Source organism: Mesoplodon mirus, assembly GCF_964341445.2.
Source record: "Mesoplodon mirus genome assembly, chromosome: 19".
Classification (NCBI taxonomy): Eukaryota; Metazoa; Chordata; class Mammalia; order Artiodactyla; family Ziphiidae; genus Mesoplodon; species Mesoplodon mirus.
Window position 1 is genome coordinate 58,027,849 of NC_138995.1, and position 24,453 is coordinate 58,052,301.

A 24,453-nucleotide genomic window follows, 5' to 3' on the forward strand; every position below is an offset into this window, starting at 1 on the left:
GCCATGAAGCAGCTTTATTCTGAGCAGAGGTAAAAGGCAGCCCTAACAGCTCACCCCTTAGCGCCCACAAAACAGTTCCAGCACCTGCTGGGTCCCTCTCCATGGCCCTGACCTGTTCCCCAACAGGTGTGTCCTCACCAATTTCCAGGCCCTCATGATTCAGCTGGGCTCCCCTGGTCGGGTTCTCTCCTCTCCTCGGCCAAGCTCAGTTTACCCACAGCTCCTGAGCATGGCGGGTGCAGGAAGCCTCCCCTCAGCCCCAGGGACGCCCCATCTTCACCCCACACAATTCCAGCATGGGGGCCACTCAGCCAGGCCTCTCCTCAGAGTTCTGACCCGGCCGGAACAGGATGTGTGCTGTTCTAGGATCCCAGCTAGTGGAGACCTTATGCCCATTTTCTAGGCTGTGACAATGAGGTCTAGAGTGAGCACTGGGCTTGCCCAAGTTCTAGAACAAGTGAAAAGAAAAAAAAAAAATCCCTTCCACTTCCCAGACACTGAGGCCTGAAGCCTTGTTCAAGGTACAACAGTGAGGCAGGGAGGCTTTGAGCAACAGTTGTCCGACTGTCTTGGGACGGGGCCAGCCCCATTTGGCTTTGGCTCCTGTCAGCGCCGCCCCCTGAGTCCTGGCTGGGCGGCCTGGTCTGGCGGCCGGATGCCTCTGGGTTCTGGGAGTTTGGAGGCAGCATCTTCACCAAACCGCCTTCGGGTCGGGGACGGATAGTGGAGGCGGCGGGCAGGGATGAGGGGCAAGGGGCCGCCCCAGGGCTGGGACCGGGCCAGCAGACCGGAGTCCGCCTCACCACCAGGGACCCCTCCAGCACCCCGCTGCCTCATCAGGGCCTTGGCTGGGGTGTCCTTGGAGCCCCAGGACTTCTTGAGCTGTGGAGGGAAAGAGAGGGAGGTGAGAGGAGGCTCTCGGGAGCCCAGAGGAGGAAGGAGGTGAGACCAGAGGGAGGTGATGATGGAGGGGAGGGTGTGAAACTCTGAGGGGTCTCCAGAACCAGGAGGGAAGTGAGTGGGGAGGCTGGGGACGCCCAGACCTACAGAAGGGGCAAGGAGCTGCATCCCCACGTGCAGCTTTGCAGTGGGGGAGGAACAGGAAGCAGCCGGCAGCTTTATGGGGGGAGCAAATATTTGCCAAGGGAGTTGATGCTGGGGGAGGGTGGCTCAGGACTGGGGAGAAGTGAGGACCTGGCCCTTGCCCATCCCTCTTCTCCCCTTGACCCGGGTGGAGGGAGGTGATTCCTGGGACTTTCTCCCTCACCCTCCAGAGAGTCCTTGAGCTCTCACTTAGCAGATGGGGAAACTGCGGCTCAGAGGGGGCACGGCTCAGAGGGGGCACCGCTCACAGAGGAACTGACCTCAGGTCTGTCTGGATCCAAGGGGAATCCACCGGTTTCTCCCATGTGGCTCTGCTCTTACCCTCTCCATAGCCCACTTCACATCTGAGGACGCTGAGGCCCCGCCCAGGGTTCCCCAGAGAACTGGGGCAGGCTCTGCTGGAACCCCAGTGTCTAAGCAGCTGGAGGAAGGGAGGGGAGACCCCCCTGACCTTCCCTCATCCCCTCCCCAATACCCCTAGCACACTCGAATCCAGGAAGCCAGCAAGCAGAGCATTTAAAAGTCTTGCCTGGGAGGCAATCAGGGCTCAGGTCCAATTCCTCCCTCGTGCCTCAGTTTCCCCATCTGTGAAATGGGTGGGTGGAGAGCTGTAATCACATCCACCTCATAGGGTTACATTTAACCACCTCTGTGAAAGCGCTTGGCACGGGTCCCGGCTCGTGGCTGCCCGCAAAAGATCGTTGCTTTGACTTGGGCAAGTTAAACACAACTTCTCTGAGCCTCAGCTTTCCCATCCATAAAAGTGAGCATAATAAGAGTATCGCTTCATTGCCCTGGGAGGATATCAGGAAATCAAAATAACTTCCATTTTGGGAATTTATTGTAATGATGGTGATTATTCTATTTCTTTCGATTTCATTGACTCCTCCTCCCAAGCAAACTGAGGATGGGGACACTAGCTCAGCCCATTTCCTTGATGAGAACACTGAGGTTCAGAGAAGGCATTTCTCCCCCTCCCACCCCCGGGCTCTCACAGTTGGTGTATCTTGCCAGGTTTCACACCCAGGGCTCTCAGGGTCTCTGCCCAGCGTTACCCGGCGCTCCCCTGCCGAGCATACAGTAGGGATACAGGAAGTGGACGATGCAATTATGAACTCAGGGGAGCAGTTTTGCTTTTCCCCGCCCCACCCCACCCCCGGGGCCAGGCACATCGCAGGCCCTCACATGCCTCTATCCTCTTCCAGCTATTCTCTCTCAGGCCAGCCACCAGGTCTCACCTCGTTGTCACCATCACTAGAGCCTGACAGCTGGGACAGGCGGCTCAGGTCCCATAGGGAGCGGCTGTGCTGGGCCAGGGGGCCACTGGGGGTCCGGGCACGCTGTACACTCCTCAGGATGTCGCTAAGAGCTGGCCCTGGCTTGGCCAGGGTCTCCTGCCTGTCCCTCTTGAAGACTCGGCAGGCGGCCAGGCGTTGGGCCAGCGAGCCATCAGGCAGTGGTGGCGGCGACAGGGGGGCCATGGAGCAGCGGTGGGCCACGCGATGCGGGCTGTAGGCCAGCTGCAACCCCCCCAGGGCTCTGACAAAGGGACCCGGGGTGGGCGCGAGTGGGAGCGGCCAGGAGGCCGCATAGAGTGTCCGGAACTCTCGGCTGAAGGCATCGGTGATCTCACCGGTCAGCAGGGTCACCAGACCACGGTGCAGGCGTGAGTCACTCCATGTGAAGCTGGGGGGCACAGAGGTGGGGGTCAGGATCTCCAAGCAGCCCCAGAAGCCTGGTCTGGCCCCCATCACCAGGCCCCAACCTGGTCCCAGGGCGGGCTCTGTGACCTCCGCCAAGTCTTGCCATCCCTCTGGCCTCAACAGGCACCTCTGTAGAATGGGAACAATGAAGTACCTACCTCAGAGGGTTGATGTGAAGACAACATCAGTTAACATAGTTAAATGATCATCTGGAATCAGACTCGAGTTTAAACCTGGCCTCTGCCCTGTTCCCATGGAGGGATGCCTCAGTTTCCCCCCTCTGGAGAGAGATGGGATTCTGACACCCTCAGGGACTGAAGACTCAGCTGCTTCCTACAATGATTGCCATTGATTAAGTGCTTGCTGTGTGCCAGGCTCTAGGTGTGCCTGCTCCCTGCCTCAGTTTGCTCATCTGTAATATGGAGCTAAAACGTAGGAAGATTAGAATCAGAGAACATGGGTCAGGCCTCCTGCCCGGAGCCTGGTAGGTGCCCAGCATTAAAAGCCTGCAAGCCGTGGTGAGCTGTGCCCTTACTATCCCTGTGATCACAGTGGTTGTGATTTAAAGCATTGAGCACAGGTCTTGGTACACAGCAGGTGCTCAGTAAATGCTCTCTTATGAATTAAATGAACCTGGACTCTTGTCCTGGCTCAGGGGGACCTTGGACATATCAATTTTCCTTCCTGAGCTCCATTCGGTTTGCCCATCGGAAAAAGAGGCTCGCCCTGGGCTGTGTATCTTGCACCTGGCGGGACAGCACCCAGCGCCCAGCAGAGCGGATGAGTTCGCAGTCGAGATGATGAAAGTTGGTCTGAGCTTCCTTACCTAGGCGGAGTGGCAGTGTCCTTGCTCCCGGGCCAGCCTGCCCCTCAGATTGTGACACCCCTCCCCCACCTATGACCTCACCCCCAGAGCAGCCAGAGGGAACCCTGGGTGGGGTCTGTGAGGTCACCCCATTCCGCTCCACGAAGTCTCTTGTCAGGCAGCAGCCACTGGCTCATCTCCGTCCCGGGGGAGTTTCTGAGACCCAAGGACCGGAGAGCCGTGGTCACATCGGAGCTTCCAAGAGGGACGCGGAGCATTGGGAACCGAGCACACACCAGGTGCTGATCCTGGGAGACCAGAACCAGGGATACAAGCCTTGCGGGCGTGAGGAGTGTCATTCAGCAGTTCCGGGAGGCCCAGGAAGCCTACGGCCTGGCTTGGGCACCGTCACCGCCGCCAGGCCACCATGGTCCTCGGCTGGCTGCTGCTTCTGGTGATGGCTCTGTTCCCAGGCACAACGGGCACCAAGGACTGCGTCTTCTGTGAGCTGACCGACTCCACCATCTGTCCCGGCACGCACATGCGCTGTGGCGAGGACGAGGACTGCTTCACGGGCCACGGGGTGGCCCCCGGCATCAGCCCCATCATCAACAAAGGCTGCGTGCAGGCCACCTTGTGTGGCCACGAGGAGCCCGTCAGCTACATGGGTGTCACCTACAGCCTCACCACCGACTGTTGCACCGGCCCCCTGTGTAATAGGGCCCCCCACCCTACAGGCGGCCAGATGGCAGGGGCCACCACCGGCCTGGCGCTGGGAGTGCTGCTATTGGTCCGATATTTGCTGTGACCAACCTGGAGGGCAGGGCCCAGGACTGCTCTCCCGCCTGCACTGCCCGCCGTGCCCCCTTCCTCCATCCCCTTCCCCTATCCAATGGCCAGAGGCCCTGGACAACCCCTGTGGCCCTGGCCTCATCCATTCTAGGGCTGTCACCAGAGCCCAGTGCTCGGCGAAGCATCCTCAGGCCTGATTTGGTGGTGGGAACCATGCCCGATGGGTCTGACTGTACTACTGTATTTCACTGGTTCTAAGACGCGTATCTTTTCACATTTTGATCAGGATGCTTCTTTGCTTTGGTGGCACCTTAGAGTCTATGAAATATGGTAAAAAAACAAATAATAATAAGCGACAGCTGATGTTTATGGAGCACTTCTTATGTTCCGTGCCAGGCATCATTATCTCATTGAATCCCCAAGTGAAGCTGGGAACGTGGATTCTCTTCAAAACCTCCCAGTCTCGGGAATTCCCTGGTGGTCCAGTGGTTAGGACTCTGCGCTTTCACTGCCGAGGGGGCGGGGCTCAATCCCTGGTTGGGGAACTAAGATCCCGCAAGCTGTGTGTTGCAGACACAAAAAGGGCTTCCCTGGTGATGCAGTGGTTGAGAATCTGCCTACTAATGTAGGGGAAATGGGTTCGAGCCCTGGTCTGGGAAGATCCCACATGCCGCGGAGCAACTAGCCCCGTGAGCCACAACTACTGAGCCTGCATGTCTGGAGCCTGTGCTCCGCAACAAGAGAGGCCGCGACAGTGAGAGGCCTGCGCACCGCGATGAAGAGTGCCCCCTGCTTGCCACAACTAGAGAAAGCCCTCGCACAGAAACGAAGGCCCAACACAGCCAAAAATAAATAAATAAATAGATGGATAGATAGATAGATAGATAAAAAAGCCAAGCATTTGAAGCCCTTTAAAAAAAAAAAACAAAAACCTCCCAGTCTCAATGCTAGCGGTTCTCAAAGTGTGGTCCCTGGACTAGCAGCATCAGTATCATCAACTGGGAACTTGCTAGAAATGCCAATTCTCGGGCCCCATCCCAGCCCGGCTGAAAAGGAGCAGGGCTCAGAAGTCTGTTTGCTTTTTTTTTAACAAGTCGTCCAGGTGATTCTGAAGCCTGCTCAAGGTTCAAAGCCACCAGCCTAGAGCAAAGGTAATCAAGTGGGCACTTCTGCCCCTTGGGGGGCACCGGGCAAAGTCTGGAGACGGTTTGCATAGTCGTACTTGGGGAAGGGGAAACGCTACCAGCATCTCCTGGGTAGAGGGCAGTTCACCCAGGAAAGCCCCCCCCCACAGCACAGAGTCATCCGGCCCCAAATGTGAGTAGTACGTCTGTTGAGAAACCTTGCTGTAGACGCACTAACTGAACCATCCCATTGTCTAGAGGGCGAAACTGGGGCACAAAGAGGGGAAGTCAGTTATGCAAAGTCACACAGCCAGTAACTGTCCGAGCTAGGATTTGACCACAGGCCATCTGACCCGGAGTCCACGTGCCCCTTGACATGCTGTTCCCAGGAAGTAAATGCTGCTATTTTCACATTTTTCAGATGGGAAAACTGAGGTTCAGAGTGGGGAAGGCATCAGCCCAATGTCACAGAACTAAGAAGTCATGGAGCCAGGTTCCAGGGTCAATCAGACCCCAAGGAGAGCAGAGGAGGGACATGAGATGGTCTGAGGGCCGGGCCATCTGCATACCAGTTCTGATTTTTGTACAGATGCTCAGAGGGGTGGAGTTACTCACCCAAGGCAGAGCTCAGACTTCAAGCCAGGTCCCCCTGGTTTGGAAACTCCCACACACCAAGTGAGAGCCCAGTTTTCCAGATGAGGAAACACAGGGGTCACAGAGATGAAGACTTACCCCCAGGCCACTAAACAGCCCAGCAGCAGGGCCAGTGCCAGCCTGTTCTGCTACAGAACACCTCCTCTCCCGAGCAGGGGGTTTAGACCCATTTTACAGATGAGGAAAGAGTCTGGGAAAGGGGATGTCAACTGCTGTCTGAAGTCACTGAGGGAGAGTTGGGGACAGGAGACCAGGCAGTGTGGTGAGGGGTGGGGGTAGCCGCACCTGTAGGATCCTGAGATGACCCTCTCGCCGTCCAGCAGCACAAACTTTTCCCGCACGTTGCCGCTCACCTGCCGACGCCAACGGCTCTGGAAACTGCAGCCCCGCACGACTCGGATGTCCAGGTTCTGGGGTGGGGGAGGCACGCCTTTGCTCAGGCCGACCCCCCAGACCTCCACCCAGTGCCGAGGGCTCAGGATCCCTACAGGCTGGTCCTACCTAAGTGGCCCATGACTCTTCTGGAAGGTTCTGTCCCAGCTTCCCCAGGACCTCAGGGGTCTGTTGCAGATATTCCTGACTCAGAGGGACCCCATGAGAAGGCTGACCCCAGTTTCCGCCCCCCGTCATGGGCATCACATCTCAGGGGACCCTCTCAGCTGGCATCCACCTCGATGACCCAGGACCCCATGGAAGGGTCTTCACCTGATGCTCCCAGTGCCAGGGCATTGGGGACTCAGGGGTCCCTCCTGCCAGGCCCCTACCTCAGTGGCCCAGGGGTTCACCCCCAGTTGCTCGGCCAGAATCAGGAAGGCAGGCAGCTGCTGATGGTCCAGGAGCAGGTAGACGGGCACCCAGCGGTGTGTGGCAACATCCACCAGGTCCGAAAGCAGGTCTGGGTCAGTGAAGATGTCCATGACCACGGCCACCAGCTGAGGGTGGGGAGAGGGGCTGTGGGTGGAGCCTAGGGCTTAGGGGGACATTCAGAGGGTGAGGTGCTCTGGAGAGTTTAAGGGCCCAGTCTCCATGGGATGTTCAGGGAACCCGAGGGGGAGACCCCCCAGACATGCACTATGCTCACGCAGCGCCTATGTGTGAATGAGAAGAAAACAGCCGTTCCTCGAGACCCACACCTCTAACTGCTTGAAAACTGTTACCATAAATCACATGTCTGCAACCGTATCCCTTGAGCTGTGACACTATTACATGGCTGCCCTGCTCCAGGGGTCAGTGGGCTGGAGGCCCTTGCAGGGCACTGTGGGCAGCTGCCCACCTGGGACCTCGGGAAGGCTGACCTGCCAGGCCACCAAGGCAAGCTCTGGGGACTGGGGGGTGCTGAAGGCCTGGATCTCGCAGGCAGAAAAAGGTAGTGGTGATGAACCCTGACTCACTGACCAGACAGCCTTGGTTCAGATCCCCACTCGGCCACGTACAGGCAAGAGACAACCTGCCATGCCTCAGTTTCCCTATCTCTTCAATGGGTACATTAAGCCTCAACCTCACAGGGTCCTCCTGAGGATTAGGCAGGTTAACTCCTATAAAGCACTTAGCATTGGAGCAGTAACAGAAAAATTGTTAAAGAATGGGGGGACTTCCCTGGTGGCGCAGTGGTTAAGAATCGCCTGCCAATGCAGGGGACACGGGTTCGAGCCCTGGTCTGGGAAGGGCCCACATGCCGCAGAGCAACTAAGCCCGTGCACCACAACTACTGAGCCTGTGCTCTGGGCCCGAGAGCCACAACTGCTGAGCTCACGTGCCACAACTACTGAAGCCCGCGCGCCTAGAGCCCGCGCTCCGCAACAAGAGAAGCCACCGCAATGAGAAGCCCACACACCACAACAAAGAGTAGCCTCCACTCGCCACAACTAGAGAAAGCCCGCACGCAGCAACGAAGACCCAATGCAGCCGAAAATAAAATTAAATAAATAAATAAATAAAATATGTAACTAAATAAACTGTTAAAAAAAAAGAAAAGTGCTGCCCAGGGGGTGCTGCAGGGGAGACATCTGGGCCCTCCCCGAAAGGAGGATGGAGACCTCCACCCTGGTGGCGGAAGTGGTAGAGGAGATGACCGAGACCAGGGGGGTCATAAGTAGGTCCAAGGGCCATGGATGCCTAAGGCACCCAGGTCCTGGGGAGAAGGTGGGCGCCCCCCATATGTAAGAGGGAGAGGATGAGATCTGGGGGGTGTGGATGCCCAAGTCCTGGGGGCTGGGAGGTGTGAATTCCTGGGTTCCAGGGGTGTGGACACACAAGTTCCAGGAGGGCTCAGCTCAGAATGTCTGGCTCCCAAGTGATGCATACTCACTCCCACATCTGGGGGCTGGCATGTGAGGATGACCGGGTCTGGGGAAGGGACACTAGGCCCTTGAGGCCCTCACCTTGTGGGCGGCCTGGATTTCCTGGCGCACCAGCTCCTTGAGGGACGGTTGGCCCTCGCCAGGTGGCTGGGTGTACAGCTGTGCCCGGGTGATACCCTTCCAGGCTGAGTCCTCCGGCCAGCCCAGCCGCAGCATGGGCACTGGCTCCTCTGACTGTCCAGGCCAGTAGGTCAGGCTGCCCAAGTCCCCATCGGTGGCGGTGGCTCCCTCTGCTGCCCTGCTAGGCTCCTGCTTCGCTGCTGTCCAGTCCTCAGCCGCCGCCACCAGGCCCCGGAGCTCATCTCCACTCAGGAAGGGCCGCAGCCCCTCGCGCTGCACGCAGGCCTCAAACGCCTCTGCGCCCTGGCTCAGCAGAGCCTCCAGCGCCAGCCTCTGGCCCTCGGAATACAGGAAGCTGGGAGTGGCCTCGGTCAGGGGCAGCTGCCCGGCCCCTGACTCCATTCCTTCCAGTGTCGCCAGCTGGGAGGCTGCCATCAGGCCGTGCAGGTGGGAGGATGGAGAGGCTGGATGTCCAAGGGCTTGGCCGTCTCTGGGCACTGAGCATCTGGGGGTCTCCCGACAGAGTCTGTGTGGCCGTGCAAGGCAGGACAGCCCTAAGTCCAAATGGCTCCCTGCACTGTCCCTGGCTTGCCGTCCTGATAATCAGACTGCCCAAGTGACTAACCACCGGGTGCGTGACACTGCTCAGACCAACAGCCCACCGGCCATCTGAGCTTCCTGCCAGCCTCTGATGGTCTGGCTGAGCCTATGACCAGCCCTGCGTGTTGATCAGGCTGACCACCTGACACTGTCTCCAACTGTGCGATCCATCAGCTGCCCATCTCTGCTCCCCGACACACCAGCCACCTCCAGCCCGCTGGCTACATGATGCCCCAACTGACCCTTCGGCTGGCTCAGGCTGACCTCCCCATCTTCAGGCAACAAGCTGTCTGCCCGTCTCTGAGCACCCAAGTGTCCCCAACTAAAGGCAGAGCGAGATGCCTGTTTGTCCCTGGCAGACAGCACATCTAACTGACCCTCTCTGGCTGTCTCTGTGTCTGGAAGACACTGATTGCTTCCAACTGACACTCTCAGTATCTGACCGCCCAGTGGGTCACCCGGCTGGCTCCGTTAGAACCGGTTTCTCCCGACAACCAGCTGGCTGGCTCACCAGCTCTCACTGGCTGACCATCCCGGAAGCCTTCTCTTTGAATCTCCCCTCTCAGCCTTGGAAGAATGCACTCCAGCCCTAAACCTCGGCATCACCTTCCCCAGCTGGGGAACTAGGTCTGTCTCCTCTGCCGGTTGAGGACTCTGCCCCCTGAGCATTCACACCCACTCAGGCTGCTGCAGTGGTGGATGACCTCTACAGGGGGTTTGATTATCATGGAACCAGCCCATCTAGATTGAGGGGCCGACTCACTAGCCACAGTTCCTCAGACTGCTGCCCCTGCCTGTCTCCTGGGCCACCGGGTTGTTTCTGGCTGTCCTCTAATCAGTGCTGACTCCAGCCTGGATTTCTGCCTTAATCCCACTATCTCCTGCTGTCGGACCATCCACTTATTCCTGGACAAGGAACACCCTGCGTCTCTCCCTCCCAAGCTGCCCCTTTGAGGATCCTGACCCTGCCTCTGGTGAGTGGACCCCTGATCCCTGCAACAAGCAGCCGTCCTTCCAATCCCAGCACCCAGTCTGCTCCCTTCCTCCAGTCCGCAGCGACCAACCCTGCAAAGAGAAGGAAGGGGAATAAAGCCAGGCCACTCCCTCTCCCTCCTGCCCTCCCCAGAACCCCCCATTGCGTCCAGGTCTCCAACCCCTACCCGTCCTCCTCTTGCCTTTTCAGAGAACAGTCGGATCAAGGGCCTGGAGACCTCCTTTTATTTCTGCGGCTCTTTCGGCCACCTCGCCTTATCCGCCGGGTTTCTTCCTGGGATCCGGGGAACCCAGCCCCTTGTGCAAACACAGGGGTAGGGCTGACACAGGCCCCTAGAGGCAGAGGACAGTAAGGTCCCAGCTCCAGGAACACACTCAACGGGCTTCGCCCAGGGACTGGCGGCCGGCCTGACTCAGGTTTCGGGGGAGGGGGAGCGCATCACCTATTCCCACGCACCCCCTCCCCCACGGCGGCCCGCCCCATTTATACTTCCCGGTCCAAGCCCCGCCTGCCATCCCGAGCACAGAGATCCGGGAGGGGAGCGCGGTTCCTTTAAGAGCAGGCGCGTCAACACCACACACCTGGGAAAGAGGTGGGGCTTCGGCCTTAGAAGGCCGCGGGGTCCCAAAGGTGCAGCGAGGTCCAAGGGCGCCAACAGGCTTAGGGCAGTCACCACGCACACCTGGGACGGTAGGCTCCGTCCCCCAGCACAGCGGAAGGGGCTCATCCCAAAGGCTGGTCTCCCCAGAAAGGGGCGTGGCAAACATTCCCCAAAACAAAGGCGTTCTCACCGCCGTTCCCCACCCCGTTCCCCAATAATACACAAAAGGCCATTAGCATCCAAAATCTTTTTAATAACAAGGTAGGATCTAGGGTTAGTTCTTGTAGCCACGGCTGGCCCGTCGGCCTCTGGCGCGCTCGAACTTGCGGCCCTTGGAGCGTACGTAGGGTCTGCAGGGAGAGAAGGGAGGGTGAGAAGAGGCGCACGTTACAGACAAGTGAGGGAGGACGCCACCGCCACCGCCACCGGCTGTCAGGGCCGGCTTGCTGGCTGGGAGCTCAGAGGAGAGCTGCTTGCTCCAACAGAGAAGCACAGGGACCCCAGAAGGGGCCTCACTCAACCCAAGCAGCATCAGTGGTGACACCAAGTCCGCTGCTGGAAAAGCCTGGCAGCGCAGGAAGCAAAACTGGCAGGAGTGGCTGCTGAAGCGCCTGCACTAGGCCCCGGGGCCATCCACCTGGGCGCCCCAGCGCTGGACAGAACGCAGGCCCCAGCAGAGACGGGGCCAGGCCCCCAGCAGAGACGGGGCCAGGCCCCCAGCAGAGAGACGGGGCCAGGCCCCAGCAGAGAGACGGGGCCAGGCCCCAGCAGAGAGACGGGGCCAGGCCCCAGCAGAGAGACGGGGCCAGGCCCCAGCAGAGAGACGGGGCCAGGCCCCAGCAGAGAGACGGGGCCAGGCCCCAGCAGAGAGACGGGGCCAGGCCCCAGCAGAGACGGGGCCAGGCCCCAGCAGAGAGACGGGGCCAGGCCCCAGCAGAGAGACGGGGCCAGGCCCCAGCAGAGAGACGGGGCCAGGCCCCAGCAGAGAGACGGGGCCAGGCCCCAGCAGAGAGACGGGGCCAGGCCCCAGCAGAGAGACGGGGCCAGGCCCCAGCAGAGACGGGGCCAGGCCCCAGCAGAGACGGGGCCAGGCCCCAGCAGAGAGACGGGGCCAGGCCCCAGCAGAGAGACGGGGCCAGGCCCCAGCAGAGAGACGGGGCCAGGCCCCAGCAGAGAGACGGGGCCAGGCCCCAGCAGAGAGACGGGGCCAGGCCCCAGCAGAGAGACGGGGCCAGGCCCCAGCAGAGACGGGGCCAGGCCCCAGCAGAGAGACGGGGCCAGGCCCCAGCAGAGAGACGGGGCCAGGCCCCAGCAGAGAGACGGGGCCAGGCCCCAGCAGAGAGACGGGGCCAGGCCCCAGCAGAGAGACGGGGCCAGGCCCCAGCAGAGACGGGGCCAGGCCCCAGCAGAGAGACGGGGCCAGGCCCCAGCAGAGAGACGGGGCCAGGCCCCAGCAGAGAGACGGGGCCAGGCCCCAGCAGAGACGGGGCCAGGCCCCAGCAGAGACGGGGCCAGGCCCCAGCAGAGACGGGGACAGGCCCTGGGCAGCCGGCGTCCGTGCTGGCTGTGCAGGGAGCTCAACACCCGAGGGACAGAACTTCAGGCAGTCTTGAAGGAAGAGCGGTAAGAGGGTGGGGGAATTCTAGAGAGACCCGAGGCTGGGCTAGTGGGAGAAACAGAAGCAGCTGGAAGCGTGGCAAGGCCTAGACCTGCAGGCTGGGGTCCAGGACTAGGTATACTCACTTGGTGTGGCTATGCGGGGTTCCTGGGGCCTTGCCGAAATGCCTGTACACCTCTCGGCCCTTGCGAGGACCTGGGGAGGGGAAGGAAGCGGTGGCTCAGGCTGATCTGGGGTGTCACTGACCTCCCAGGCCTGGGAAGGTAAAGGCTGCTAGCAGTCCCACAGCTCATGACAGACCCCTCACACACCCCTACCCCCCTCAAGCCACTAAGCACCACTCACCAGACAGGAGGACAGTGCCACAGCCCTTGGGGGAGTCCAGGGCCAACTGGTCGAAGGTGAGGATCTTGCCCCCGGCCTTGAGGATGCGGCTCCGGGCGCGGCTGCTCACTCGAAGAGCACACACCTGGGGGACACAGAGGACAGGTACGGTCAGAGCCCCCTGGATGGCGACCCAGGGACTGCTGGGGCTTCCTGTCCACTGCCCAGGCCCAGCAGAGGAGTCCTAGCTGCTTCCTCGGCCTGATCACCAACACCACCAACTACTGGAGGCAGCTTCCTGAGTTCACGACAGCCATTCTTACCACTTTACTTCTAGAAACCCCTTTAACACCGCAACCTGAAGCTACTACGCGTAAGGAAACTGAGGCACAAAGAAATCCAAGACCTTGTCCAGAGATAACAAAGTGGCAGAGAAATCCAGGTCTGAACTCTGGCTGCCTGGATCCAGAGCGAGCACCATCAGCCGGGCCCCAGGAGGGGCTTGTCCAGGGATACCCGCCATCAACAATGTGAGGGACAACCCCCCACCTTCAACCCAGGCACGATGCCTGCCTCACCCAGAGGTGAGATGAGCCTGCCGGCACCACGAGAAATTGAGCCAGGTCCGCAGGACCTCACCTTGACCCACCCAACACGCTCCAGAGCCCCCTCCCCACTCACCTTCAGTTTGGGAACCTCCTGGATACGCACGTCATCCGTTATAGTCCCCACCACCACAGCCGTTTTGCCTTCCCGGCCAGGAAGCTTCATCTTCCGAATCTGGGGGTGGGGGTGGGGATGAAATGCACATTAAACAAGTCCCTTCTGGTGGTAAAATCCAATCCCACCCATTCAGGCATCCCGAGGACCAAGAGTTGTGTCCCGTTTGGGCTAAACCTACCCATGCCACACCTCTCAAGCTAGCACAAGCCTAATCTCAGGTCCAGCCTGGGAAAATCTCCAAAGAAAATACAGATTCTTCCATGGTTCTCTCCTACAGAAAGCTTCTAACACAGAAGACGCTCTATAACTTGAAACCTCAGGAAGATCTCATAAAGCCGCTGTAACCCGCCCCCAGACACACACAATGAGAAGGAAAATGAGACCAAGAGGCCAAGCCAGTCCAATGCCCCCACTATTCAGCTACAATCAGAGGGTCAGAGCTCTGCACCCACCACTGGATGAGGTTAAGCCAGCTGATAGCCAGGCTGCTACCAGAGAGCTCCAAGCCCGCCCTTCCACCCGAAGTCCAGCTCCAGACACGATCCAGTCGCTCCCCAGGCTGGCTATGCCCTCCGCCTCAGCCCCTCACCATCCGGGAAAGGGACAGAGGTGGCCGGTTGCTGCGACTCATGAACAACCTCTTCAGCACAACTTGATTGAAGGTGGAGTTGGTTCGCCTGGCCAGAAACCTGTACAGCTGGAGGGGAAGGAAAACGAAAATGAAACCCGCGGCAGCCCACCCGCCCCCCTCCCTCCCAGCTTTCTAACAAAGGGGCAAAGAAGTGACTTAGGGCTTTGCCCCATCCCGTTAAGCCCACGGGAGAGAGCTGGCCTAGGTCCCTCCTGGCCAGGGACCCAGAAAATCCCCCTCCCCACTCCCCAGCGCTAAACCAGCCCAGAGGCTGAAAACACTGGAATCTCAAGAAGCTAAGGGAAAGCAGCAGAGATTCAAGCCTGCCCTGAAGGCCCCTGCACGGAGCCCGGGACCAATACCAGCATGGAGGCTCTAGAACTTGTACTGATATTTCCAGGGTGGCCTTGCCTAGGAGTCTTAGGCCCCAACCTCACCTTGACCAACAGTCTTAAGTAGATGTCCTGGCTCTTGGGCTCCTTGCGTCGAACCTTTCGGTCCTTGTTGTGGCGGATGTCAACTCCCTGCAGGGGTGAAGGGAAGACCATGAACCCAACTCTGATCTGACAGATTCCTCACCTCTAAGAAACAGCTAAAGCCCCAGTCTCTGGAGACAACAAATCCCAGACCACCACGGGGAGCCCTCTGGGAAAATACTTAAAACTCCCTGGGCCTCAAGTGACTTTGTTTAAAAAAAAAAAAAGGAGGGGGAAGCCTAATTCTACACAAAAAGCCTTCAACACATGGCACACAGCACCGTGAAAGACCTTAACACAGCAGCCGCGTTAACGCAAGTTTTTACTTCTTTAGAAGCTATATTTTTCAACAATGTAAGTATTATTTAAGCTCCCAAACCTTGCTCCCATGCGTGGAGCGTTATCAAAAACATTTAAACCAAGGGCATACTTCAAGTTCTTATAAAGGAAAGGACCCTTTTTTCTAGAACTTACTCTGCACTGACCAACCCTAGAACGACCTCCTTATGAAGTATAGTTTCCCACAGTAGTGCTAAAACTGAAGGGAGCCCACGAATTCCACTACACCCCCTGCCTGCTTTCCTCCAAGTTTTTCAGGCTGTGTCATGAGTTATAAAGAACTACTAATTATTAATAGTTCTCATTTATCCAGCACTTAATGTATGCAGGGACCCGTGGTGAGCACTTCCTCTGACTTATTTCTTCTCGAACTCACATCTCTGAGGCATAATTACTGGGTCTCCAATGAACAGATGCTTTCTGGGCACAGGAATGATGATACGGTGGGTAGGGAATTGAGACTCGAACGGAAGCCTGCCTGGCCCCCAAACCCGGGCACCGGACGCTTGACACCCCCCCACCCTGCCCCAGAACCCAGCTTTTCAGGCTGGGGAGTGACGGATCCAGGGACAGCACAGGCAGAAGTGGCTGTGGGACCAGCGCCTGTGTCCGAATCCTGGCTCCGCCACTTACTGGCACTGTGACCCCGGTCATATTACTTAACCTCCTTGCCCCTCAATTTGGTCATCTATTCGATGGGACCTATAATACAGGATTATGGGAGGGGCGGGAGGTTGAGAACGCCCATCCCTGGTCTTCGGGCTCCCAAAATAGCTCCCCACAGCGGGAGTCGCCTCCTTCGAACACCCCGGAACCCCTGCCTCACTCTGGAACGTCCCCAGCGCGAGACTGCGGCGGATGGCAGCGGATGATCAAGCCCCGAACGCCGCAAAACACGCTCACCATGATGGCGCCTCCTCCTTAGCCAGGTCCGGAAAGAGAGAACAGAACCAGGATGGGCGGGGAAAGCCTTCAGCGAGTGGCGCCTACGTGACGTCACACGGGCGCGACGCGGCGCTCTACCTTGACTCGTGTCTCTCTATGGTGAGTCGGATGACCAGCTAGGTGGGCGATTCCGGAATTGGGTGGAGGAACATCTAAAGGGGAACAATCGCTACGCCAAGGAGGGAAGGGCCAGCACGTCGGAGGCCTCTCTGGCCCTATCCAGTCCCTGTTCTTGATAGTCTTCCGGCAGAAGAGGATCTCGGAGCCAGAGAAATGTCGCGCGGAGCTAGGAAGACGCGTCGTGCGGTGACGCTCTGGCCCGATGCCGAAGGCCTCTCTGTGGCTCCCGGAGGACCTAGAGGGCCGAGTATTGGAGGTGAGGAGGCGGGGCTGGCGGGGCTAGTCGGGACCTCGGGAAACCTCTGACCTCAGGCTTTGGGCGTTTCCTTGTCAGGCTCACATCTGCCTTATCTCGTGCTGCGCTTCCCAGGTGCGGCCGCAGCTCGGGAAGTCTTACTTGAGGTCTAACCCGAGATCTTCTTGCTGCAGCCCAGTCTATGGCATTCTGTATTTCCACCTTTTAGGTTCAGCTTCTCCCTCTGCCCCCAGATGGCCCTTCCCTGAACCCTACTCAGCCCCTGCCACCTGGAGGCTGCTTTTCCCAGCCGAGAGATTCGAGTGGCCCAGCGGGTTCGGTTTGAGGGACGTGCAAGGTACTGGAGCACAGAGGAGGCAAGCTGAGGCCCCCGGGGCTTGGGGGACGGGGTGGAGAGAGGGATGAGTAAAAAACTCCTGAAAGAGAGGGGAGGAGAGACTCAGAGAGAGGGAGACAGAGATTCAAAGAGGAGGAGGAATGGAGACCCAGAAGGGGAGTGGAGAGAGACCAAGGGTGGCGAAATGGTGACCCGGGGAGTTAGAAGACCTAGAAAGAGAGGGAACGTGGAGATCCAAGGAGGAGAAGAGACAGAAAGATGGTGATACCATCTGTAACCGAATTCATTTCTTGGCTTTGCTACTTACTAATGGTGTGACCTTGGGCAACCTCTCTGTGATTTGGGGCAAGTCGTGTAACTTCTCTGTGCCTTACTTTCCTTATCTGCAAAAAGGGGCGTCTATTGCTGTTATTAGCCTTTACTGGATGGGACCAGATGGACTGGTTGGGGCAGTGATGAAGCTGACTTGTCCACTTGTTTTCGCGGAAGCCCTGCAGCACTGCTAGCTTGGCCTCCTTTCCTCTGCCCTTCATGCTCCTACAGGCCAGGCCTGCACCATGAGGCCCGACTCCTTGTCCATACCACCTTCCCATGGCCTCCGACCCAGGGCCAGGGTCTTACTGATGTGATAACACAGCAGAGGGCCTGCAGATGAATGGACACCTTGATGCAGAGGAGCAGCAGGACCAGGTAAGGGTCCATATGAAAGTCCAGATCACCATACGGTGGAACACAGTTTCCTTCTCTCCTCCTTGTCCCTGTTCCTTGGTCTTTGAGTCCCAGCCTCTTTGATCACTGTATCTGTCTTTCTTTCCCCTGGAGCCCTAAGCACACGCACTGTGTTTCCCTGTTTCCCTCCATCTTTCTGGGTTTCTGTCCCTCTCTCTCTCTGGGTTATTTTTTGGTACATGTTATCTGGTGCTGTTGCTGTTCTCAGTTGAACACTAGGTACATTGATTGGCAATAAATGAACTTCATCCTCCATTTATCTTTTTCTAGCGAGCTTAGTCCCTATCTCCTTCAGCATGTGTCTTTGTCTCTACAATTCAGTTTCTAGGTCACCTGATACTATTCTTGCCTTGATTTCTTTCAATTTCATCGTGTCTTTGCCTCTCTGTATCTCTGTCAACATATTTGCTTTCTGTCTCTTGGCTTCAGTTCCTCTCAGCCTCTAACTTGCTCTCTGTCCCTCACCCCTGACCTAGAGGTCTCTCTCAGATACTCCCAGTCTCTCTCCTGAGTCTCTGTCTTACCATGTAACTGGGTCATTCACTGGGCAGATATTTATGTCATGCTGCCCCCACGCTAGCTTTTGCCCAAGGTAAATAGTTTGTGAATTAATGAGCCTCTCCTCCCTGGTTTTCATTCTGAAAGTGTCTGTCCCCATGTCTCGCTGTGTCCATCATTTTCTGGGTTTTCTTGTGTCCTTACCTTGCACATTTTTAAAAATCTATTATTTATTTTATTTATTTATTATTTTTGGCTGCGTTGGGTCTTCGTTGCGTGGGTTTCTCTAGTTGCCGCGAGGCATGTGGAATCTTCCCAGACCGGGGCTCGAACGCATGTCCCCTGCATTGGCAGGCGGATTCTTAACCACTGCGCCACCAGGAAAGACCACCTTGCACATTCTTAATTCCATTGTCTTTGTCTCTTTGTTTGTATCTCTGCTTTTCTTTATGTCTGTCTCTCTGACTCTGTAACTGTCTGAAAAAGAGACAACACTCTGTCTTCAGGTCTCTTATTGCCTCTGACTCTGGTTCATTGTTTCCTTTTACTGTTTTTGCATATCTCTGGGTCTTTGTTATCTGTGTTAGGGTCATTCTCTATCTGCACAGTTAAAGACCTTCTCCCTCTTGCTTCTTCTCTTTATAAAGTCAAAGGATGGGAGAGGCTCACTTGCCCTCAATAAAGATGGCGACAGGGGCTCTGGCCGTGTTTCCGTGAAGCCGCCTCTGCTGCGTGTGTGCCCTCACCTACAATGGCGGCTGATCTCGCGAAGCGCGATACCCCGCCCAGTTCTCCCACTCTCCCTCGGCAGGCCCCTGCGCCAAGCTCGCTAGTCTGCTGGCCCCGCCCCCGCACGCTCTTATTGGTGCAACTTAGGCCGGCCGCGCGGCCATTGGCTGAGCGGATGCACACCCTCCCCCCACCCCTGGGTCTGATGGGGGCAGTTGGTGCTGACTTGAGTGGCCGCCTGGACGAGGATCCGGCGTGTGAGGAGGGTCTGGGGTGTCGGGACAGGGACCCGAGTCAGGACGACTGAGGGAGCAAGAGGAACAGATACGCAGGCCCGGGACTTGGGTACTAGGGGTGTGGGATGGAGATGGAGAACCAGAACCAGGACTGAGGGATCCAGGAATGAAAACCCAGGTCTGGAACTGGGTTCTGGAAATGGGGTGGGGATGGAGGGCCGGGACCCGGGGAACCGGAGACAGAGACTCAGGCTTATGGATTGGGGGGACCTATTTATGGAGACCCAGGCCCTGGTCTGGGGTACATAGAGGGTGGAGAGAATGGAGACCAGGCCAGAGACCTGGGGACCTAGGGACCGAGACGCAGGCCCCAGGACTGGGGGAGATCTAGGGCTCTAAGTGTGTGTGGGGGGGAGTCAATGCAAGTTTAGGGGTGGGGCTTGAAGAGCTGCCCAGGGTAGGGGGCAGAGGTGGCTCCTGTGAGTCCACAGATGGAGGTGTGTCTGGGGCAGTTCTGCGCCTGGGGAAGGTGAGGGGCAGGACTGATAGGTGACTGGGTGGGCGGGGCAGTGGGGAACAAAGGTGAGCTGGAAGGAGGAGGCAGAAACTGGGCAGAGGGCAGGGGGAGGGGACCTCAGGCCCAGCTCCCACTCTCTCCCTGGAGAGCAGGCGGCCAGACACTCAGGTCAGTGCTTGAGGTCCAGCTCTTGGCTCCTGTCCCTTGCAGGTGCCTGCATGTGGCTCCTCTACCTCTCTGACCCCTTAGTTGCTCCATGTCACACCCCTTTCTCAGTTTCTCCAGCTACTACATCCCCTACCTCTTGCCTCTCCTGTCTGCTCTTTCTCTCCTAACTCTGTTGTCTGACTCTCAGAGGGCCTCTGGAGCCCCTAAATTCTCACTCTGCTCTCTAAGTATCTTTCATTATACTAGGTTTCATCTCACTGAAGCTGTTTGTCTCCTCTCAGTGTTTCTCTGGCTCTCAGACCTTTTTCTTTGTGTCTGGGTGCCTCTTCCTTGTTACTTTCTCCATCTGGAGTTGACTGTGTGTGTGTGTTATGTTGTGTTTTTCTCTATCTTTGTATGTCTATTTATATGTCTCCACCATCCTGATCTCTCTCCTTTGCATTATTTTTCTCCAAAGTCCTTAATCGTCATCCAACACGATATGTATTTTATGTCTATCTTGTTTTCCTGTCTTCCGATTAGAATATAAACTCCACGAAGGCAGGGATTTTTGTCTGTTTTATTCCCTGCTCTGTTTGCTGGACCTGGCACCATGATTGGCATATAGTACTGAATAATTATTTGGGGAATAAAGGAATGAATATTTGCATACCTGGGTGTGGACCCTCCAGGATGCTGGCCTTCCTGTCCAGCTGACCTCTGCCCTGTGTCCTCAGTCTTCCCTCACTTTGTCTGGGCCTGTCTCTGGTGCTCCCACCTTGCCTGTCAGCACCCCTCATTGTCTCCTCTTATCCACAGGCCCTGCCCCTGCTTCCCTCTGCCCACCATGGGGGTCCTGGACTCTGACTCCTACCCTCCTTCCTCCCCACAGAGGCCAGAGCAGGAGCTGACCTGGAGCTGGGGCCACAGGCCTAGGAGCGCCCTGGACAGGGTCAAGGCCATGGCCCCCCCACCGCCACCGCCATTGACCCCCAGCACCCCACTCCTGCATGGCGAGTTTGGCTCCTACCCAGCCCGAGGCTCTCGCTTCGCCCTCACTCTCACACCACAAGCCCTGCACATACAACGGCTGCGGCCAAAGCCTGAAGCCCGGCCCCGGGGTGGCCTGGTCCTGCTGGCTGAGGTCTCAGGCTGCTGCACCCTGCGGAGCCGAAGCCCCTCGGACTCAGCAGCCTACTTCTGCATCTACACCTACCCGAGGGGCCGGCGTGGGGGCCGGCGCAGAGCTGCACGCACCTTCCGGGCCGACGGGGCGGCCACCTACGAGGAGAACCGTGCTGAGGCCCAGCGCTGGGCCACTGCCCTCACGTGTCTGCTCCGCGGACTGCCACTACCTGGGGACGGGGGTGAGGCACTGGGCGGCCTCTCTGTCCTAAGGCCACCTTGGTGTCTCCGCAGATCTCCCTCTGTGGGCATCTCTGTCTCTACTTTTCTGTGTGTCTGTCTGTGTGATGTGTCTCTCTGGGTTCATACTGAAAGAGTGATGCACAGACAGGGATGGGCACAGAAGGCAAAATCCCAGGCAGAGAAGGATTTGTGTCTGCTGCTCTCACGAGATTTCTGTCTCTTTCCCCTCCCCGCTTCCATGGGTCCTGACCACAGATGAGTCAGAGGCTCCCGGGCTGGTGAGAGCAGCCGAGTGAGACATGCTCAGTCACCACCCTGGATGACAGGCACTCGCAGAGGTCCCCTGGGGCGTCTCAGGAGCCCAGAGATGGCATCTAATCCAGCTGTGGGGATTCAGAGGAGGCTTTCAGGCAGAGGCCCCCACCTAGGGTACTCAGTTGGCACAGGAAGGTAAAGGTTCCAGGGTCCCCAGCTGGTGGGCCTTCCTTGGTCCTGGCTGGCTGGGGGTGAGGCCCGCACAGTGGAGTAAACTGTTCCTGGGTTCCAGGTGTTTGGGGGTGTGGAAGGTGGAAACCACAGCTCTCCTCCCACCCGTGAGTCCAAAGGGCACTGGAATTAGACACCGGATCCCTGCCTTTGTCTCAGCACCTGGGAGAGGGGCGGGCTGTACACCTGGGCCTGAGCTGGTGAGGCCAGGGAGAAAAAACTTTCAACTCCCAGCAGGTTTTGATGCCAGCCCTCCACCACCTCCACTGGAGGCTATTTGCAGTTACTGTTTCTGAGGTGAGGGGCTTGGTGCCCTGACCTCTGTAGACTCCTTCTCCTCTCTCTGCAGAGATCACCCCCGACCTTCTGCCGAGGCCTCCCCGATTGCTCCTATTGGTCAATCCCTTTGGGGGGCGGGGCCTGGCCTGGCAGTGGTGTAAGAACCATGTGCTGCCCATGATCTCTGAAGCGGGGCTGTCCTTCAACCTCATCCAGACAGGTAAGGGCAGTGTCATGATGGAGGCGGGAGCTGGGGGCTAGGACTCCTGAGTCCTGGGAAGTGGTGGTGGGTCAGGGGTGGAACAGCCTGCCTCACTTCCTGGTTCCCCACCTTAGAACGACATAACCACGCCCGGGAGCTGGTCCAGGGCTTGAGCCTGAGCGAGTGGGATGGCATCGTCACCGTCTCTGGAGATGGGCTGCTGTATGAGGTAGGGTAGGACCACCCTGCCCCAAGTCTGAGCCCCGGGGGACTGCGGAGGCCAAGGCCAACACGCAGGTGTCTGGTCGCCCACCCTCCAGGTCCTGAATGGACTCCTAGAACGCCCCGACTGGGAAGAGGCCGTGAAGACCCCCGTGGGCATCCTCCCCTGTGGCTCAGGCAACGCGCTGGCAGGAGCCGTGAACCAGCACGGGGGGTAGGTGGGAGGAGCCCTCCTGGGATAACAGGGACCTGGCACATCTGTGCCACATCTTCCCCTCAGCCAGATCAGTCTGGCTGAGGGATGCTCCCCACAGCCCCCAGACATTTTTGCCTGTCTTGTTCCTAGCTGTCTCCCTAGTGCCTAGAACTGTGCCTGGCACACAGGAGACACTCAGTGAATGCTTATGGAATGAAAGAACTGACAGGGAACCTGGCTCAGTAAGAAGAGTCCGTCTGGAGGTGGCCAAATGGCTGCGGGCAGGCCCCGGGACATGCCCAGCCTCCTCTCCCCATTGTCTGCTGCCCCACCCATCAGTGTGTTTCTCCTCCCCACCTGGCACTGTGTATCTCACCTGGCCTGTTTGCTCTTTCCTACCGTATCCGTCCATGTCTGACTGTGAAGGTTTGAGCCGGCCCTGGGCATTGACCTGCTGCTCAACTGCTCCTTGCTGCTCTGCCGGGGTGGCAGCCACCCACTGGACCTGCTCTCCGTCACTCTGGCTTCCGGCTCCCGCTGTTTCTCCTTCCTGTCTGTGGCCTGGGGCTTTGTGTCAGATGTGGACATCCAGAGCGAGCGCTTCAGGGCCCTGGGCAGTGCTCGCTTCACGCTGGGCACGGTCCTGGGCCTCGCCACACTGCACACCTACCGCGGCCGCCTCTCCTACCTCCCTGCCACGGTGGAGCCCGCCTCACCCGCCTCTGCCCATGGCCTGCCACGTGCCAAGTCAGAGCTGACCCTAGCCCCCGGCCCAGCCCCACCCGTGGCCCACTCACCCCTGCACCGCTCAGTGTCTGACCTGCCCCTGCCCCTGCCTCAGCCTGCCCTGACCTCCCCTGGCTCACCTGAACCCCTGCCCATCCTGTCCCTCAACGGTGGGGGTCCAGAGCTGGCCGGGGACTGGGGTGGGGCTGGGGATGCTCCACTGTCCCCAGACCCACTGCTGCCCTCGCCCCCTGGCTCCCCCAAGGCAGCTCAACTCTCACCCATCACCGAGGGGGCCTCAGAAATACCAGTATCCTCTGGGCTCCCACCTCCCACGCCTGATGCCCGGGTAGCCATCTCTGCTGGGGGCCCACCTGACCACCTGCTCCCTCCTCTAGGCACTCCACTACCCCCAGGCTGGGTGACAATGGAGGGGGACTTTGTGCTTATTTTGGCCATCTCACCCAGTCACCTGGGGGCTGACCTAGTGGCAGCGCCCCACGCGCGCTTTGACGACGGCCTGGTGCACCTGTGCTGGGTGCGCGGTGGCATCTCACGGGCGGCGCTCCTGCGCCTGTTTCTGGCCATGGAGCGCGGTAGCCACTTCAGCCTGGGCTGTCCGCAGCTGGGCTACGCTGCGGCTCGTGCCTTCCGCCTTGAGCCGCTCACGCCCCGCGGCGTGCTCACGGTGGACGGGGAGCAGGTGGAGTATGGGCCATTGCAGGCGCAGGTGCATCCCGGCCTCGGTACTCTGCTCACGGGTCCTTCAGGCTGCCCTGGGCGGGAGCCTTAACTCCAACCAAGCTTGGAGCTCTCCCGGAGCGGGGCTTACATTCCTGAGGGGGCGGAGCCTGAGCTAGGGGGCGTGGTGTGGCTGCTAGAGTCAGGGCGGAGGCTACAGTGGTCCTGCCTGGTCTCAGGATTGCGCCCTACCCTAGGGGACCAGAGGTGATGCTGGAGGATGTCCCGAATTCCGGGGGTTGGGGTCCTGACGGTCACGGAGAAGTGGGCTCGCCCCAAGGGTAGTGCCTGATCAACGAGGGTGGGTTCACTCCAGACCCTCGAGAACGGCTCGTAGAAAGCCAGGTCGGCTGAGGGCGGAGCCTGTCTTAACGCGTAGTCCAGTGACGTGACCTGGAATGTACGGGCTGGGGAGGCCTTAGATAACCGGCCCCGTCTACTCCGGTGCCTCCACCAAGCTGGCCAATCAGCCCAGGAGGGGCAAGTTCCCCGGGCGGCGCTCCGATTTGCACTAATGTCCCTCCCACCCGTGGGTGGGGGCGGGGAAGTTCGTTTCCTCTGTCTTCTGTGCGTCCCCCAGCCCCAATCTTCAAAGCAATTGAAAAGGTCTATGCAATAAAGGTAGTGGCTTCATTCCTCTCAGGCCCTCGCCCCTTCCTCCATCCAGCAGCCCGTGGGAGGGAACAGACTCTAGGCACTTCCAGCAGCTCCTGCCTTTTATGGACCGAAGCCCAGACCTGCCCATGGACTGCGGCCAGCGTGACCCGCTGGCCTTGAACTGGGGCCAGGGAGCTGCCTCCTCCCCCAAGAC

At 58.7% G+C, this 24,453-nt stretch overlaps 4 protein-coding genes across 14 annotated transcripts; 2 read left to right on the forward strand and 2 right to left on the reverse strand.

Annotated features, from left to right (window-relative positions):
* Nucleotides 1–606: 606 nt before the first annotated feature.
* On the reverse strand, nucleotides 607–9,037 carry FAM83E (family with sequence similarity 83 member E; the record flags this gene model as incomplete). Its single annotated transcript, XM_082606949.1, has 5 exons — nucleotides 607–882; nucleotides 2,343–2,790; nucleotides 6,468–6,592; nucleotides 6,947–7,114; nucleotides 8,564–9,037. The coding sequence occupies 5 exons, from the start codon at nucleotides 9,035–9,037 to the stop codon at nucleotides 607–609; spliced, it is 1,491 nt and encodes a 496-aa protein (XP_082463075.1).
* Nucleotides 4,040–4,420, forward strand: SPACA4 (sperm acrosome associated 4; the record flags this gene model as incomplete). Its single annotated transcript, XM_082606950.1, has 1 exon — nucleotides 4,040–4,420. The coding sequence occupies one exon, from the start codon at nucleotides 4,040–4,042 to the stop codon at nucleotides 4,418–4,420; it is 381 nt and encodes a 126-aa protein (XP_082463076.1).
* A 1,992-nt stretch (nucleotides 9,038–11,029) lies between the features above and the next one.
* Nucleotides 11,030–15,903, reverse strand: RPL18 (ribosomal protein L18). Its single transcript, XM_082606508.1, has 7 exons — nucleotides 15,812–15,903; nucleotides 14,531–14,617; nucleotides 14,052–14,159; nucleotides 13,421–13,519; nucleotides 12,761–12,884; nucleotides 12,541–12,610; nucleotides 11,030–11,147 (listed from the first exon to the last, which is right to left on the reverse strand). The coding sequence occupies exons 1-7, from the start codon at nucleotides 15,812–15,814 to the stop codon at nucleotides 11,072–11,074; spliced, it is 567 nt and encodes a 188-aa protein (XP_082462634.1). The 5' UTR covers nucleotides 15,815–15,903; the 3' UTR covers nucleotides 11,030–11,071.
* Nucleotides 15,904–15,983: 80 nt separating this feature from the next.
* On the forward strand, nucleotides 15,984–24,278 carry SPHK2 (sphingosine kinase 2). Of its 11 annotated transcripts, XM_082606479.1 has the most exons (8): nucleotides 16,255–16,343; nucleotides 16,438–16,566; nucleotides 17,110–17,256; nucleotides 20,315–20,789; nucleotides 21,626–21,775; nucleotides 21,892–21,986; nucleotides 22,078–22,193; nucleotides 22,602–24,278. In XM_082606479.1, the coding sequence occupies exons 3-8, from the start codon at nucleotides 17,218–17,220 to the stop codon at nucleotides 23,692–23,694; spliced, it is 1,968 nt and encodes a 655-aa protein (XP_082462605.1). In that variant the 5' UTR covers nucleotides 16,255–16,343; nucleotides 16,438–16,566; nucleotides 17,110–17,217; the 3' UTR covers nucleotides 23,695–24,278. The 11 variants fall into 11 exon arrangements, with proteins under 11 accessions (XP_082462613.1, XP_082462608.1, XP_082462614.1 ...); XM_082606482.1 differs by lacking the exons at nucleotides 16,255–16,343; nucleotides 16,438–16,566 and adding an exon at nucleotides 16,143–16,229; XM_082606483.1 differs by lacking the exon at nucleotides 16,438–16,566 and having other exon boundaries at nucleotides 16,262–16,343.
* The last annotated feature ends 175 nt before the right edge of the window (nucleotides 24,279–24,453 follow it).